This window comes from Typopeltis vanoorti, chromosome 1, assembly GCF_054136105.1.
Source record: "Typopeltis vanoorti isolate ZY-2024b chromosome 1, IOZ_Tvanoo_1.0, whole genome shotgun sequence".
NCBI lineage: Eukaryota > Metazoa > Arthropoda > Arachnida > Uropygi > Thelyphonidae > Typopeltis > Typopeltis vanoorti.
The window spans coordinates 99,939,445-99,957,876 of record NC_143549.1 but is presented as its reverse complement, the minus strand read 5'-3'; the positions used below and the strand labels follow the sequence as shown (position 1 = coordinate 99,957,876).

At 38.5% G+C, this 18,432-nt stretch overlaps 1 protein-coding gene across 1 annotated transcript in view; it reads right to left on the bottom strand.

The window, feature by feature from the left end:
* Nucleotides 1–7,949: 7,949 nt before the first annotated feature.
* LOC150110251 (uncharacterized) overlaps nt 7,950–18,432 on the bottom strand; it is a 653,148-nt gene continuing 642,665 nt past the window's right edge. Inside the window, exon 23 of the mRNA XM_090398596.1 lies at nt 7,950–8,208. Coding sequence (XP_090254722.1) covers nt 8,164–8,208 — 45 coding nt within the window. The 3' untranslated portion in view covers nt 7,950–8,163. The remainder of the gene's footprint in view (nt 8,209–18,432) is intronic.

The following is an 18,432-nucleotide window of genomic DNA, read 5'->3' as shown; positions in this document are numbered from 1 at the left end:
GATCGGCTAACTCACCTTCGAATTGAAATAGACCAGATAAAGATTCCTCCCGTCGCGACGAGAATCGAACTTAGGCCTATTCCAATCGAAGGGCGCAATGTACCGTCGTTCTTCCAATTGCGCTACGGAGGCGCTTTATCACTGTCATCCGAGATATTTTTCCGTTTAAAGAAGGTACCAATGTACTTATCCATAATTGAAATACTGTACTTACTCGCATATAACTCTCACTCCTGATTTTACTTTTTGAAAAAAGAAATTAAAAAGTTTCGCATATACCTCACAAATGAAAAAAAAAAATTGAAACACGTTCAGAGCAGGTCGATAGTAACTTGCTCCCGCGGTAAACAACACGCCCTCCCCCAATAGCCACTATATTGCAGAGGAAAGAAAACAAGTACTTTTATTATGTTAGTGAATAAGGTATAAGCAGTCTGTGTAATAGTTTTCTCAACAAATAGTGCAATTAGAGACAACTGGGATAAAAACGACACTAATTAATAAATCACATGTCCTCTCATACAGAAACTATGCTTTATATATAGACTCAAGCAAAACCATATGTTGTACCGGCAAACACAGTTGTTATTAATTAGATTGTGCAAGCAAACTCACACAATCTAATTAATAACAATAGTTTTTAGTTGGATTGTGTGAGTTTGCTCGGCAACAATAAAAACTATTGTTATTAATCTAATCTAAGACCACGCCTTTCAGGCTTGGTTATCCGAGAAGAAGAATGTCACTAGTGGTGTTTGGGGGGGGGGTCTGTTTGGGCCATTGTTTAATTTGTATGTAACTGATACTGGAAAGGACTTAAATGGTAATATACAGTGGTTTGCAGATGATGCAAAGTTGGGGAGAGTTATGAGAAGTAGAGCAGATGTTGTAGCTTTGAAAGAGGACCTAAATAGACTGTCTGAATGGGCGAGTGTATGTGGGGGATGTCAGTTTAATGTTACAAAGTGAAGGTTTAATTTGGGAAACAAAGATGGGATGCAGAGTATAGAATTTGTGGGGCTATTTTAGAGGAGGTGGAGGAGATGAAGGATTTTGGGATTGTGGTGGATAGAAACTTGAAATTTTGTGGACATTTTGCTAAAATTGTGAGGATAACACAGCAGATTATGATGCAGAGAACACTAACATGTAGAAGTAAGGATGTTTTGATTCCATTGTACAAGACTTCAATCAGGCCGCATATGTACACAGCTGTACGCATATGTGCAGCTCTGCACAGGTTTGGTCACCAGGTATTCAAAAGGATGATGAGATGTTGGAGAGGGTTCAGAGATGGTTGACTAAGTTCGTTAGTGGTCTCTGGAATGTGGAATATGAGAGCAGATTGAGAGAATACAAATTAGAGAGCTTAGTGGATAGAAGGAAGAGGGGTGAGTCATGATCAAGACATATAAGTTGGTAATAAGTAATTACCAGATTAACATGGATGAGATTTTTCATAGAATATCTGGAGATGGAGGAGAACGAGAGGCCATCCCTGGAAGCTGCATAAGGTGGGCATGAGCTAGGCAGTGAGGAGTAGATTTTTTGCTGAAAAGTGGTGGGTGATTGAAATACTTTGCCTGTGAGTATAGTGAGTGCAGGGACAGTGAATGCATTTAAGTCGAGGTAAGATGAGCTGTGCATGAGAGAGTGGGCCTCCTACAGAGTCTCTTCACTCCATGGAAGCCTGTTAATAATAATGATAGAAGCATTTAAGTTATTAAAGGGGTTTTATAGGATTGACACTGAACGTTTTTTTCAGTGCATGGCAAGAAGGGGAGAACAAGGGTTCACTACTGGAAGTTGTGTAAAAGAGTGGTTGACTAGGGTGTCAGGGCTAGATTTTTTGCATGGAGCATGGTGAATGGGTTGCCAGAGGTGGTTGAGGGTGTTTCATCAGTGAATGAGTTTAAGGAGAGGTATGATGGGTATTATGTGAATAATGAATCTCCCACAATGAGTCTTCTGACTCCATGGAGATATGTGTATAATAATACTTCCATTTCCAGTCTGTCAAGTCCTGGAGCCATACCTTTTTTAAAACTTTTGAAGGCATCTGTCATTTCTTCTGGTGTTATAGGACATCAGAACAGAATGATGTTCTGTGATTGCTTTAATGAACCAGTTAAGGAGACTATCGTTTTATAGAGGACTTGAGAAGAGCTGTTTATAATGAATGTAGAAGGCCTTTAGGAAGTCTTTGGTGTTTGTAATTATGAAGGTAATTATGAAAATAATCCTTAATAATGAAGGATTATTTTCATAATTACCTTCTCTTCCTGAGATTTGTCATCTGTCTGTTGTAGAAAGCCACAGAGGGACATGTCTGAAGCTCTTTGATGTAGTCTAATTTTGAAACTGTTTTTGTTCTACTTTCCTTTTTCTTTCTAGTTCAATTTATGTGGTAATCTCTCTCTCTCTCTCTCTTATGGTACCTCAGCAGTTGCTTCCATATGTTTGTTCATTGTGCATAGATGTTGCCTTTGTCTGTAGGCCCTTCCTTGATGGTTTGTAAGAGAGCCACTTGTACTAATTCCAGGTAGTGGAATTCCACTTAGTGGAATTAGCCATTTGCCACCTCATATTAAAAATGAGGCAGCAACTGTCAACCTGGAGGATTAGGATACGTTTATGGTCAGTGCTATTAATCCCTTGTTCTAAATTGATATGTCATATATATATATTTGATGCTTATTCTGTAGGTTTTCAGATTTCTGTCAAGGCAAGTTTGGGCTGTCAGTCCTAACCAGGCAGCTCCGCTCACTAGGATTTTCCTTCCTCCATATATATCCATTAAGTTCATGTTGCAGCAACATATTTTCAGTTCTCTTATTCCGATGTTCCTTATGCCAGAACTTTTTCCGATCTTATCATTTTGGGATAAGATCGGAAACTATACAAACTATAGAAACTATACAGTTTCTATCTCCTATCATGATAATATTAGATGCACCATGCAGGTAAAGCTCTAAAGCTGAGAGGAAGGTTATTTACTCTCTTGGATTGTTAGATGGATAGAGTCTTACAAGCCAAAAAGTTTCCCCCTTCCATCTCCAACTGATGGGATGATGCGTCCTTCTACATCTCGTCTTTTATATTTGTAAAAAGTGTCCAAAATTGGGGGCCAAAGTATAAAGAAAAGCACATTTCTTGAATAAAGAGGAAGATAATTATATAAAGTAGCATCAACTTCCAGACATAGTACTACTTTAAATCTTCTGATGTCAAGAGTGGCAATATTAACCATTATAAGTTTATGCTTTTACTGGCAATTTCCTATAGTTTTGTGTGGGACACTCATCTCTTCATTGTTCAGTTTTTTTTATTAATGATTTTAAAGGCAATCTGGAAATCCAGCAGAGTAGTATTGAGGAGGTCTGTGAATCTCCTCCCCTCCCCTCCCAGGTTGATCTTTTGTGTCTTTACCTTCTGTTAAGCAGAATTGCGGATCTCCTATTTGATCTTTCTAAGTGGTTATTTTTTGGTAAATAGATTCCACTTTCCAGCTCCTTAAATATAAATTCTAAACCTTTTACTTTCTTAATAGGGCATATGTAGTTTTCGAGATTTTTATGACATCCTCCTTGGCGGCTGTTGCATTTCTGATATTTTTACTGCCAGATGGATTGTTTTGCCAGCCTGGTCAGCCGAGTGGTTAGTGTATCTGCTCTCCAGCCAAGAGGCTGCAGGTTTGAATCCTGCCTAGACATGGATGTTTGTGATTGTCTTTCATCTTCAATACATTCATTCATACAAGTGAATAAACACTCTCTCAAGACGGACTGGGACACCATGGGAGAAGTAAACATAACCCTTCTGCAATGGGGAAGGCCTTCACTCTGTAGTGGGTAGAAAACAGGCTGAACATCATTATGGCTCGTTTTCTTTTTTATCTCCCTAACCCCCCTTTATTGGCTTAACATTTAACAGAGCCAGGGCTGTTGAATTTAAGGCCAGCAAACTCTAAAGTTTTAGCCACTGACTAAGTCCATAACTTCTGCATTTTCTATATATATTATTTCCTTTCCAAATGTTAGATAGGGCTAAATGGCCTCACCTACTCCCTATAAGGGAAATAAAGCCATTAGTGGATTTTTTTTTTTTTTGTTTTATCCTTCCTTTGGCTTAATTTTGGTTTGCTCGCTCAGACTGCAGGTGTCTGCTTTTCGTTGTTTTCTAGGAGAGATAGCTCTTCCGTGTTTAGAACTAACTGTTTGGGGATTTCATATGCAGAAATTTTATTTTTTCTTAATACTACCCAAGGAAGTCATCTGAAATTAAATTCAACCTCTTTTTTCTGACTGTTTTCCCAATTTCTGAAATTCATTATTGGTGAGGGTTGTGTTTTTTGTCAGGTTTAGAAATTGGTTCAATAACGTCTCCAACCTTTTCAGCATATGTCCTATGCAGAGAGGTGTTATTTTATGCATGTTTGATCTGCATTTCTTGTAGGGCGCAGGGCACTGTCCTGATGCGTGCTCTATCCCTACACAGTTGAAGCACTTAATTTTAGGACAATCTGCACCCATATGATCATGGGCGTAGACATTGTCTTCAGACTCCTGGGTAGTTAACTACAACTCTTACTGATCCTATAAAAACTATTATTATTATTATTATGTGACACCTCCAAGGAGTTCAAAGATTCACTGAGGGAGGGTACCTACTCTACAACTTTCCACCTCTCAATCCACCAACCGTGAACCGTAACTACCATCATTTACACCAACATCTACTGCCCATCACCACAACCACTAGTAATTTCACAGACAATTACAAACATCCATGCCCATGATGGGATTTGAACCCGTAGCCCTTTGGCTGGAGAGCGGATATGCTAACCACTCAGCCAACCAGGCCAGCTACATCTGGAACTTGCTGTTTCATTTCCACAATGAAAAGGATATTGCCTGATTTCCTTCCTTCTGGACATTGCTCTTTATGCATATCCTTTACTGTTCCCTATTTATAAAAAATTTAATATATAATCTAGTCTGGTTTTGATATGTTCAGTTGGGAATGTCTGTCTTTACTGTGCAGACTTGGCTCCTTATCTTAATGGGTGTAATTAACTGATCTTTCATTTTAAAGTTTGTCCCCTAGTAGTGAGACAACCTAATAATGACCACCAGAAAAAGATGTAAATACGTATATATTATTTGATCTGTCTATGAAGACTTCTCTTACTTTATGATGTCTAGTAATTTCAAACCTGAGGTTTTAATCCTTGGAGGTAGAGCATTCATTTTTAATTGATCTCTGCATTAATAAGAAAAAGAGGAGGAATAGGCCTTCAGTGTGATAGAGATCCTGTGGTAATATCTTATGATCCACCACCAGCAAAAGTTATGAAAAACCTCCAAATCCTGTGCTCATAGTGTTTGCAGCAAGAAAATTCCACACTGAATAGATATCATTGCCAGTAAAGAAGGATCCCACACTGATAGACTAACCAGTAAGGCAAAGAGAAGGAATCCCACCTAGAGAGTAGTGCCAGCAAAAACAAGGAAAGAAAATCTTGCACTTAAAAGTGCCTGCAAAGTAGAAGAGATATCACTAAAATAAAGAAGCCCCTTCCCATCCCATCAGGATAGAAAACAAGCAAGCAGAGTGACTTGGACAGGTTGCTTGGTCAGTGTGCAATGAAAAGTAACCTCCAACCATGGCAAGATGTGTCATGGCTGGAGCCAGTAGACTGAAAACACTTGAGAGGTACTTAGTCTGTGACCTCACAGCCATCACAAAAGAAAAAAGTAAACACTAACCATGCCTGAGGCAGATGTTCCAAGAGAAAGCAAGGAGGGAACACTGAGAGATTAAGGCTGTTGTAGTCATGAGAAAATCACCAAACAGAAAAATACTCAATGTGGAAAAGCTTCCAGTGGGAGCCAAACTCAGGAAGATACTAAGGTTGAATTATAGTAGAAGTCATATATTTTCCATATATAAGTGACAAAAAAAGTGTATCACATTATTAAAATACTTTGGAACCAAAATCACTGGATCACTTTTTTTTTTTTTAAAATGAGTTGTTTGTCAGTGTTTATGGCATTTTATTTTCTCCTCATTCATTTACAACCCTGCCTTCCATTTTAATTTGATTGTGCTGAAATTTTCAGGAGCCCTTAGAACATAAGAAGCAACGACATTTTAAATATAGATGGAAATGATTGAATGATGCAACCTATAGAAGGGTAAGAACTTCCTGCAGAGGAAGTTCTTACCCAAAATCCTACCTTTCATTCAGTCCTTTTGGATTGAAAGTGTTAGAGCACTTCAAGCTACATAAGAAATAATTGTATTCCAAACTTTGTAAAAAATGGGTCACTGATGCTAGGGCTATCGTAACTAACTAACAACTAAGGAAATGCTTAGGAGTGGCAAATTTGACAGCAGCAAAAACTGCTGCTGTCAAATTGCACAAAATTGTATCTCAACCATAAAATCACCATTTTTATAATTTTTTTATTTTACATGTTTTCTTGAATTTAGCAGCAGCAAAATAGTGCTTACCTATATCCCAGCAGTAATTCTGACTGATGAAACTTGTCTGTGAAGGACCGCCCCTTCCTAAAATCCCTTTTTCTACATTTTAGTCTGACTATAGGGAATTTTTTAGAGAACTTTAGGATACATCAACAGTAACTATCCTGATTTGTTTGAAATTGGTTGAAGAACAAGACTAGTAGTAGTGGGTGCAAAGATCCCCTGCCCCCCCAGCCTCCACACACAAAAACTTAAGTTTAGTTTAATTAGATTGATTAATGTAACCTGCAGAAGTGTCTGGGAGGAACTTTTGGGATGTGTTGCAAGTTTTATTATTATTATTATTACCCCAAGACCTCATGGAGTCAAAGACTCATCTGGGATGTCCTTTTATCACACACACAGCTCATCATACCATGCCTTGAACACATTCAAACTCCTTGCAGACACCACACTCTCAGGCAAGGTATTCCAATCATTTACAACTCTGCACGAAAAAACCTGCCTCTCACTCCCCTACTCACACCCTCTTTATACAGTTTCCAGGGATGACATCTGGTTCTCTTCCTATCTTCCACTATTTTCTGTAGAATAACAACCCCTTACCAACTTGTAGGTCTCTATCATACCTCCCCTCTTCCTCCTGTCCACCAGACTCTGCAAATTACATCTTCTCAATCTTTCCTCATACTCGACACTCCAGAGGTGCTGCTTCCTCTAGGTCTTTCAATAATTGAAGTCAATGCTTTAAATTTGACAGGAATAAAAGAGAGGCACATCAATAATATTCATCTTGGAGCTGGAGTTTAGTTGATGAATTTTAGTCCCAGTGACAGTTGTAATAGCCCACCAACACTTATCTTAAGAGCTGCTACAGTCTATTATTAAGAAGAATATTTCATTACAAGTGAATTTTACTTTAATACTGTATTTGTCTTTTATCTCAAACAGTGGTTTTCATATTAGTATAAGGAAAACTAATGTACAGTCTAAATTTCAAGGAACTGCACAACAGAATAACTAAGTAATAATATTTATTCCTTTCAAAAAAATAAAAATAAAATAAAATAAAACAAAATAAATAAATAAAATGTACATTGTAGTTTATTTTTCAATTTTAAACTTGGTAATTTTTATATGCAATTAAAAGATAATTTTATATATATTTTGAAGAGCAAAAGTAGGAATAAGTTGTTTTTTCAAAGCTTAATGTGATTGAAAATATTTTTCTTTCATGGAGAATCTTTAGGTAAAAAACACTTTTGAAACATACCAACATTTGGAGAAAATAATTTAAGTTATCATAACAAAAGCAGCATAATTATCTGTTGATTATTAACATAATATAAAAAATTATGGGCTTTAGGTTTTTTTCACTGAAAGTTCTTGCCAAATCCTATATTTTCATACTCTGAACTAACTTGTTCTTTGTAATGAATACACAAAATGACTATAAAATGTGAAAGTCACAGCTGCAGGCTTGACTTTATTATCATTAAGCTTACGAAATATTTCAGTATTTCATTAACAGCTTTCTGTAATATCTATGCATTTCTTTCTCTCTCCCTCTCTCTTTTTTTTTTTTTTTGGTAACTCAACCGGATTGAGTTCAAAGAGAAAGTGCTTTCTTGGTTAAACTCTGTATAGATTCCAGGTATCAGTTGAATGCTTCTCTCAGCTGCCATCTAGTTTTTCCAACGGTATCTCTTCTGAGATTACCTACAACAGAAAAAATATCATTATTATTATTATTGTTATTAATAGAGCCTGTGTAGCTCAGTAGAAGTGGTGTCTGCTCTCCTCAGTGCTAGGCTGCCTGAAGAAAGAGTATTCTACCGACTACAGTTTTTTCTAAACCATTCTTTGACCAGTACATGAGTTAGTCATCTCTGGCATGAGCAAGCTGGGTTTTTTCCTCCTGAAAACCTCACTCTGGAAAACAACTCAGACAGTTAATGGATATGAGCAGGATAAGGAAAGGGAAAAAATAAATAAAATAAACAAGAATATGTGTGCAAAGATTTCTACATGTGTAAGGCATTAGAGGATAATAGAGATCTGACCAACTGTGACTTATGACCAACTGTGTCAGGCACACTGCAGACAAGACAATACAAAAGAACAAAAAGGTAGATTATTATGTCTGTACACAAATGCTAGGAGTATCAGAAACAAAGGGATAGAGTTTGTTGCCTTAGTCAATAAGTTCTGACCTCAGATTGTAGGTATTAGTGAGACCTGGCTATCAGAATCAGACCTACTAACTGGTATCGAGTGTCGAGGGTAAATTATTTTTAGGAAGGGTAGAGAGGATAGGAAAAGGAGGGGCATGCTGCTAATGATATCAGATGACTTGAATCCAGTTAGAGTTGAGACCTATGCTTATAGTACTACTACTACTAACAATATTTCATGTGACAGTGAGTTTGAAGCCATCTGGTGTGAGGTGGAATCTAACAAGACTAATTATATAGTGGGGTGTTGTTACAGACCTGGTCGATTGGTTGCTAGTGATGAAGAATGCATCATCAAATAGAAAAGATGAGTGCAAAAAGAGTTATCATAGAAGAAGGAGAGGTGATATGATTGAGACTTTTAAACTGTTGAGAGGTAGTTACAGGATTGTCACTGGGGAGTTCTTTCACTTGATTGAATAGTGGGAAGGAGTGATGACAAGAGGCCATCCCTGGAAGTTACGAAAGGAAACTGTGAGCAAGAGGGTGAGGAGTTTTCTTTGCATGGAGGATGGTTGAACCATGGAATGCATTACCTGATAGAGTGGTAAGAGCGAGAACGGTCAATGAGTTTAAGGAGTGGTATGATAGACTTTGTGTTTCTCAGGGGGGGGAAACCTCCCCTTCATCAGTCTTGAGAGACTTTGTGTTTCTTAGGAAGGACCTCCCACGATGAGTCTTTTGACTCCATGGAGGTCTGAATAATAATAATGGGAGACTTTAATTATCCAAATATTGATTGGGTAGCAGTAGAATCTCATGAGAAGAATGAAAATGTATTTGTTGAGTTGATGCGAGGCAACATACTCAAGCAGCATGTGACAGAAGGAACTCAAAGGCAAAGATATTAGATTTGATTTATAATGTCGGAGGGCATTTCAGTTAAAGACAAAACTATTCTGCCTCTGGTTGGTGACAGTGATCATGTGGTACTCACTTGGGAAGTGACTAAGTTTATGAATGTTCCATTCAGAAAAGGTTATATGCTGAACTACAAAGCAGGAAATTATGACCAACTGAGAAGTATACTGAGTTCAGTGACTGGATGGAAAGAATATCAACAGTGCATGGGAAGCATTTAAACACGACACTTGAACGATGCAATATTAGAATGTGTCCCGAGATTCATAAGAACAGGGTGATGTGGAAGAAATACTGTGTGCATAAGAATGACATTCACTATGAACGTTATAGGCAGCAGGCTAGAATCACAACTGTTGTATGGAAAGCAAAGTCTGAGTATGAAAAGAAACTGGCACTGGTGCTAAAGACAACTCACAAGAATTCTATCGATATGCTGCAAGTAAAAGAAAGGATGAATATGAAAGAATAACTCTTCTAAATCCATATGGTATGAGGGTTACAGATGCAGAAGAGGTTGTTCAGTTAATAAGTGCCCATTTTGTTAAAAGCTCTCAACCTGGTACGCAACATTGAGCTCACTGTTACCTATTCACTAGATGAAGAAATGCAGGTGTATGAGGAAGAGATATTAGAGCTGCTGCACAAATTGAATAAGAATTCAGCAATAGGTACTGATGGGATATCAGCACATGTGCTAAAAGAGTGTTCAGCTGAACTAGTCATTCCTTTGACCAGGCTGTTTAATATGAGTTTCAGAACAGGGAAGATTCTGCAGGAATGGATGGAATGTATGGTAATTCCTTTGCACAAGGGTGGTGCGAAGACCAATGTATCCAACCATCGACCAATTAGTATCTCAGGAGTGGGGCAAAGATTTTGGAAAAATTGTTTAGGGCTCACATTCAGAAATGGGTTGACAGTGAAACTCTACTTTGCAATGAACAACATGGATTTACTAAGGGAAGATCATGTTTTAGCAACTTGCTCACATTCTATAACAATGTTACCATTTAAATAGACAAGGAGAATGGATACATCATGATACTTTTGGATTTTGCTAAGGCTTTTGACAGAATAGAGCATGGCAGACTGCTGTATAAATTGGAGAAAATGGATAGGTTTGGGTTATAATTATTATTATTACCCCAAGACCTCATGGAGTCAAAGACTCATCTGGGAGGTCCTTTTATCACACACACACACACACATCATCATACCGAGCCTTAAACACACTCAAACTCCTTGCAGACACCACACTCTCAGGCAAGGCATTCCAATCATTCACAACTCCGCACGAAAAAAACCTGCCATTCCTCAATGTTCTCCGCATCATTCCCAGAAGCCTTTGTGTTGTCTTCACAATTTTGGCTACGTGTCCCCTAAATTTCAGATGCTTCTCCACTATCAACCCCAGATCTCTTATTTCTTTCACCTCTAACAATATATCTTCACCAAGCATAAATTCTGCATCCCATCTTTGTTTTTCCAAATTGTAAAACACTACATTTTACAACATTGAACTCATATCCCCATTTCCGTGCCCAACCACTCAATTTATTCAAGTCTTCTTGCAAGGCCACAACATCTTCACTACTCTTTATGGTCCATCCCAACTTTGCATCATCTGCAAACAACTGAATATCTCCATCCAAATCTTTGCCAATATCATTAATATACATGTTAAATAGTAATGGCCCTAAAACAGACCACCGAGGCACTCCACTAGTGACTTTCCTTTTCCTGGATATCGTACCCCCGTACACAACTTGTTGATACCTATCAGATAGCCAGTCTCCAATCCAATGCACTAATCTAATATCCAACCCCATCTGCTCTAGTTTGACTGTCAACTTATCATGAGGTACTCTGTCAAAAGCTTTTGCGAAATCCAAGTATATTACTGTGTATATCCTTCTCCTCTGTCCAAGGAAGCAGTCACTTTATTGTAATAAGTAAGTAGATTACTAAAACATGACCTCCCTTTAGCAAATCCATGCTGTCCATCAAAGATTATACCACTGTATAATCTTTGATGGACAGCTTGATGAAATAGTTTGATGCTTGAGTTCGATCACCTCCTTTATGAAGTGGCACGATCTTTCCCTCCTTCCACTCCTTAGGAACTTGACCAAGTGCAAGACTCGTATTAAAAAATATGTCAAGGCAGGTGTCAACTCTCTGGCACTTTCCTTTAGAATACACGGTGATATATTATCAAGTCCCACAGCCTTATTTACATCTAGTTTACTCAACTCTCCAAACACCTCTTGCTCACTTACAGTCAGTCTCTCCTCCCCATCAACAACTGCTCTCAATCTCTCCATGAAGTCACATTCACAAGATTGAGAGATCTTTATGAACTGCTCATTAAGTATCTCCACCACACATTCTGGTACAGCTGTCTTTGTAGCATTTTCTCCAATCAATGTCATTCTTCCATAATCATTCTTTCTTTTGCTGGCTATATATCGAAAGAACTCCCTAGGATTCTTTTTGGATTCATTAGGTAATTGCAGTTCATACCTCTCTTTAGCTACTCTCACGAACCAAGTCACCCTCTTTGCCAGGTCTTTGTAGACCTCATGAAATTGGTTATTTCCACTTCTCTTATGCTGCCTCCACAATGCCCTTTTTCTCTGTATCGCATGCTTAATCTCTTTATTCATCCATCTCACACCTACATTATTTAACCTTCTCACCCTTGGAATACATTTAGACATTGCATCTACTAGATAGTTTTTGAAAATCCCCCAAGCTGCATTGATCTCTTTTCCAGCTAACTCCTCATTCCATGCTACACCCGCAAGCTGTCTCTTGAGCTCTTCATAATCACCCCCCTTGTAGTTCCACATATACCCTTTTCTCACAGGGGGGTCCTCGCACTGCTGGCAACCATCCAGGTAATCATCTCATGGTCACTCTCACCAATTGGTGGATGAGTTGACACCTCATTTATAATTACATCCTCTGATGAGATGACCACATCCAAGACCCTTAATCCTTGTGTGCCCTCTGTTACATACTGTCTGAGGTAGTTATCCCTCAAAAACTCAAGAAACTCATTTTCTTTACTTCCAGTTGCTATCTCATCATTCCAGTCTATATTGCCATAATTAAAATCACTCATAATGATCACTCTTTTCTTACTTGCTTGGCTAATTTGATTATACATTTCACTATACTACCATCCATATTACCTGGTCGATACCAACATCCCACGAAGTATTTGATTCCATTCACCTCTATCTCACACCACACTGCCTCAAAACCACTGGCACTATTTCAGTCTTGCATCTCTACTTTGTATGGACATAACTCTTTCTCTATCATGAATAGTACCCCCCCCCCCTCCTTTTTACCCCTTCTATCCTCATGAAACACATCATACCTTTCCAACTCTATTCCTGTCAGGATGTCATCCTCTTCCAACCATGTCTCACTTATTCCGACAATCTTTGGGTGAACAGACGCAATTAGTGCAACCATTTCATCTGTCTTGTTTCTTATACTTCTAGCATTGGTATACAAACAGAACAGCTCATTTCTGGATCTACAGCTAGTTCCACTGATACCACTCACTTGATGTGATCTCTCCATGCTAGACTGGGGCCATTTCCCTTTATGCTTCTTCATTTTAGAACCCTTTTCAACTGCAACTGTTTCCTCTTGATCCCTGGTCATCCCATTCCTTTCCTGCCTACACATGCTCTCACCTCCTCTTGGAGCATCCACCTTTCTCATGCTGTGTACAGAATGGATGAAAGGATGCTGACTGACAGACATCAAAAATGATATACAGGGGATATGAGTCTGCAAGATTTAAGGTAACTAGTGATGTACCACAAAGATCAGTGCTTGGTCCACTGTTATTCAATCTGTACATTAATGGTATTCGGAATGATTTGACAAGTGACATACAGCTATTGGCTGATGATGCAAAAATTGGTATGGTAATCAGGAATGCTGCTGATATGCAGTACTTGCAGAATGAATTGAATAGGCTGGAATTGTGGGTATGGGAAAATGGGTGTCATTTCAATGTGAGTAAATCTAAAGGCATTCACTTCAGTGTGATTAAATATCTAATTTTGTATTATATTGGTGGGATTAGGCTAGAAGAAACTGATGAGCTAGGTATCTTGGAGTGTTAATAGATAGGAAGTTGAAGTTCATGGGTCATGTGACAAAGATTGCAAATACAACTCAAAAGATAATTGCAATGCTGAAATGAACATTCACAGTTCAAGTTAACGTTCAAGTGATAGTCCAAGTCAGGTCTTATCAAGACCTTGTAAAGAGGCAAAATATCATCCTTATTGTGTAGAGGTCTGGTCTCCTGGTTTCCATTGTGATTCTGATATATTGGAGAGAGTACAAAGGAGACTGTTAAAAATGATATCAGGATTGTGGAATACTGATTATGAAGACAGACTGAGCATTTGTAGACTGCAGACACCAGCAAACAGGAGAAAGAGGGGAAGACAAGAGGCCATCCCTGGAAGTTACGAAAGGAAACTGTGAGCAAGAGGGTGAGGAGTGGTTTCTTTGCATGGAGGGTGATTGAGCCATGGAATGCATTACCTGATAGAGTGGTGAGGGCGAGAACGGTCAGTGAGTTTGAGGAGTGGTATGATAGACTTTTGTGTTTCTTAGGGGGGGGGGGAACCTCCCCTTGATGAGTCTTGACAGACTTTATGTTCTTAGGAAGGACCTCCCACGATGAGTATTTTGACTCCACGGAGGCCTGAATAATAATAATAATAATAATAATAATAATAATAATAATATGATTGAGACCTACAAAATTCTAAGAGTTATACAGGATTTAAATTCATGAAATTTTTCAATTTATGGAAGGTGGGGAAAAAACGAAAGGGCATCCTTGGAAGTTATTATTATTATTATTGTTATTATTATTATTATTACGGGTATCTCCATGGAGTCAGTAGACTCATCGCGGGAGACCCAAACTAGTGTTGTGACGGAAATAACTGATCCACTATAAGTCAGCCATTTGTTTCAGACACAACATGAGAAAATAGTATCTTAACATAAAGACATGCTTAAATCTCAAGAGCAGAGGTAGAGAGGTAAGAAATAACTTGTAATTGAAAGGTATATTAACTTAATTGATAATATTCTTGTAGTGTAATCCAAATACTGTTTTAGAATCATACCCAATAAGGGGAAAATTATGTTAACCAATCAGCAGAAGGTCTGATCATTACGCAATAGTCCATGACACAGCAGAAAACCCGAAAAGTAATCCAGTAAACCCTGCAGTAACAGTTCCATCGAGAAAACCGCTGAGAAAAGGATATGACCTCATCGTTATCTGACGAATCAAAGATGGCTGAGTGAGTGACGTAGACAGAGAGTGAGGGCACTCGCCGTTAAGATATAAGGAGCGACATGCACATCAAACCCTCTCTTGGTTCTGCATTTTTCTGTGTTCCAGTTCGAAGGCCATGAGGGCTGAGGAAGCTTGTCACTTGTGTCCAGCAACTTTCCACGTTGCTGTGGGACCCAATGTGTACAGGACGTCCAACTGAACAACAGGGCCATTGGTGAGTTTGCCGCCAATGTGACAATAGCAAAGGAGCCACACTTCAAAAAAAAATGAATGGAGATAGCCAGCGGAGCAACAAGGAAATCTTGCCATGACTGAGGAAGGACCAGATCTAAAACAAAGGAACCATTTCGCTGAGGAAAATAGCCAGTAAGGTACATATCTTTTACCCTATATATATATATATATATATATCAAGTGCTGTAAAACCAGAGAGAGCAAAAAGGAGGAGAACTTTAAGCATAGCCCTCCTCGACCCAACTAGAAGATCCATTTTTGGACTGAATGTCCTATCATTACAAATTACAAATTACAACAGGACCTTCCTGTTGTAATTTGTAATAAACAACTCCTTGCTATAAGATTTATAGCAAGGAGTTGTTTTTAACAAAAATAGTAATTGATAAAATTTAGTGAACATATCATGTGTAATTTAATTAACTTTGTATTGCCAAAGCTTGCATAACAACTGGAGTATCATTTAATCTTAACCCCAACCACGGAAATAAGGTTGATTAACTGATGCTAATGGAATATAATTGTATTGGCCTGCATATTAAGAAGTATGTGAGAGGGACTGAGTGAGCTTATTGCAGTTGCGTAAGCATTTGTGCATGAACTTATTCCTTTTAAATTATTATTAAATGATTTCGTGTATATGATTTTTAGTTGTATTAAAATGCATTATTTTAAATCAAAGTTTGTACGTTCTGTTGTTTGACTTACCACTTATAAAAGTTCGAACCTGTGTAAGTGGGGGGGGGGGGGGACATTTGATGTAAGATAAAAAGGGGAGCCGTGACTGCACACCACGTGTTCCCAATGTTAAATAATATTGTCGAGATAGTAGAGTAAGCATAAGTATCAGAAACTAGTTACCGGCTGGCGCAGTCGATCTAAAATAAATAAATTTGTCGGAAGCTAACTTCTGGTACAAGTAACCTTAAGATATAAAACTAAAGATAGAAGGAAAGAAAAGAAAGGAAAACTAGAGAAGGTGAAGACATAACAATGGCGCAGTCGACAGGATATGCTTGAAAAAGAAAAATATAAAGCAAGCAATACAAGCACAATAAGTTGGTTTCAGTCTCACACACAGAACTTAATTAAGATATTGAAAAATCATAGAGAGAAAAAGGGTTCATAACTCATCCTGTAACAAAGTGTAACTTGAAAGAGTAAGTATGTCTTTACCAACATCCCCTGAATTAAATGATCCTGAGTTTCTTAAAAGTATAAATCCATATCAAATTTTCCCTCAATTCTCAGGTGAAGATATCGAAGACGTGAGAGCTTTCTTCAATTATATAGAGGAACTTAGAAAGGTAGGGTGATGGAGTGACTTCCAGTTACTCATACTGCTATGCAGTAAACTGGTTGGAAGAGCAAAGAGCTTTCTCTACTCCTCACCCCTATTGAAGAAAACTTGGCCTACCAGAGGTTTAGACAAATCCTAACCTCCCAGTTTTCTAAGACAAAAAACGTTGGGCCTAACCTATGGAAGCTCCAGAGAATAACCCAGAAGGAAAAAGAAAGTGTCTCTGACTTTCACAATAGGCTGCTCACTTTTGCTAACACATTATGTGTGCCTGACGAGGAAAAATGACATCTGGAATGGGCTATATTCCAGCATTTTAGAGTTGGTCTGAGGCAGGAGCTAAGGGAGACTGCATTTGGGAAGGGAATATCAAATTTGAAGGAATGCTATGATGCTGTGCTTGAGAGAGAACAGATGTTGGGAGACATTTATCCTGGAATCACTGCCAGTCCCATCAATATTATCAAAGAAAACAAGGACACTGACAGCAATTTAAACCCTGTGAAGGAAGAGAAAACAAGGAGACACAGCAGAAGGTGCTGAGAAGTTCTGAAGAAAAGAAGTCTGAGTCAGTTTATAGTGTTGCAATAGCTGCTTGTGACTTCAATGAAGTTCGATCCATAGTCAGGCAAGAGGTGGAGAAACTACAAAAACCACTCATAGAACGTCTTGATGGCGTGATCAACCAGCTAATGATTGATCCATCTAAGAATGAAATGCTCCCCTCTTTGAAAGAAGATAGAATAAAGAATATTGTCAACAACGAAGTTGAAAGACTACAGCAACATATGCTAGAGAGGATGGATCACATGATGAGGAAGCTGCAAGAAATGTCTGCAGGCTATAAAATGGAAACCCCTTTGTCCTCAGACGGTGAGGGTGGGGAAAAGTCACCGCAGAGAAATTCCCAGGTGCTTTAAGTGTAGCAAGTTACATATTGCTCGTGACTGTTTTGTAGCACAGAGAAACACTAGAACAAGATATAGACCAGAGACAACATCGCTCACTTGTGCCAGATTACTCAGTAAAAAGGGGGGACAGGGCAATGTAAGTTTCCCCGGAATGGTGGTGAGAGGAAAAATCTCCAGAAGAAATATTGAAGCACTTATTGACACCAATACCCAAGCCTCTATTATATCTGAGAGACATATCAAGGAACTTGAGTTTTGTGTGAAGAATAGAATCAAACATTTGAAGAGATCAATTGGGATCTTAGGGATATTCCCCTTCCCAACACATGCCACTAAAGTGGTGAGACTGAAGGTGGGACTGCCTGAGTTTGGAGTGTATGCATAGCACAATTTCTTGGTTCTACCCAAGAACTTGCTCTCCCACATAGGGCTAATCTTGGGGGAGAATTTTCCGAGGAAGAATGGATTCTCGTGCGACTATCCCAAAAGAGAGATCAAGTTCCTTCAAAGAAAGGATTCTAACAATGTTAATCAGAACACTGAAGGTCGAGAAGGGAGAGACGACAACAATCCTTTGTACAACAATCCTCAATGTGAAGAGAATGGTGAACTAACAAGAAAAAGGAAAGACGTCTCATCGCACAAGGATGGAATACCGAATACAAGAGACATTCCTAGGGTCAGGGAGACACATGACAAGCTTATCACAGGAGAAGAACTGGGCAGTGCCTGTGAAGGAGCAGCAAGTGATAACCAGTAGGCAAGGAGGACAGCCCTTCCCCAGAGAAAGAAGAGGATGTTGTTAACAACAATCGTATTAGAAAAAGGGGGGGTAAAGTGTGAATCAAAAATTTTCTGTAACTCCATTAAAGAATAATTTTTAACTAAGGGGGGGGGGGTTGTTGTGTTGGAAATAACTGGGCCACTATAAGTCGGCCATTTGTTTCAGACACAACATGAGAAAATAGTATCTTAACATAAAGACACGCTTAAACTCTCAAAAGCAGAGGCAGAGAGGTAATAAATAACTTGTAATTGAAAGGTATA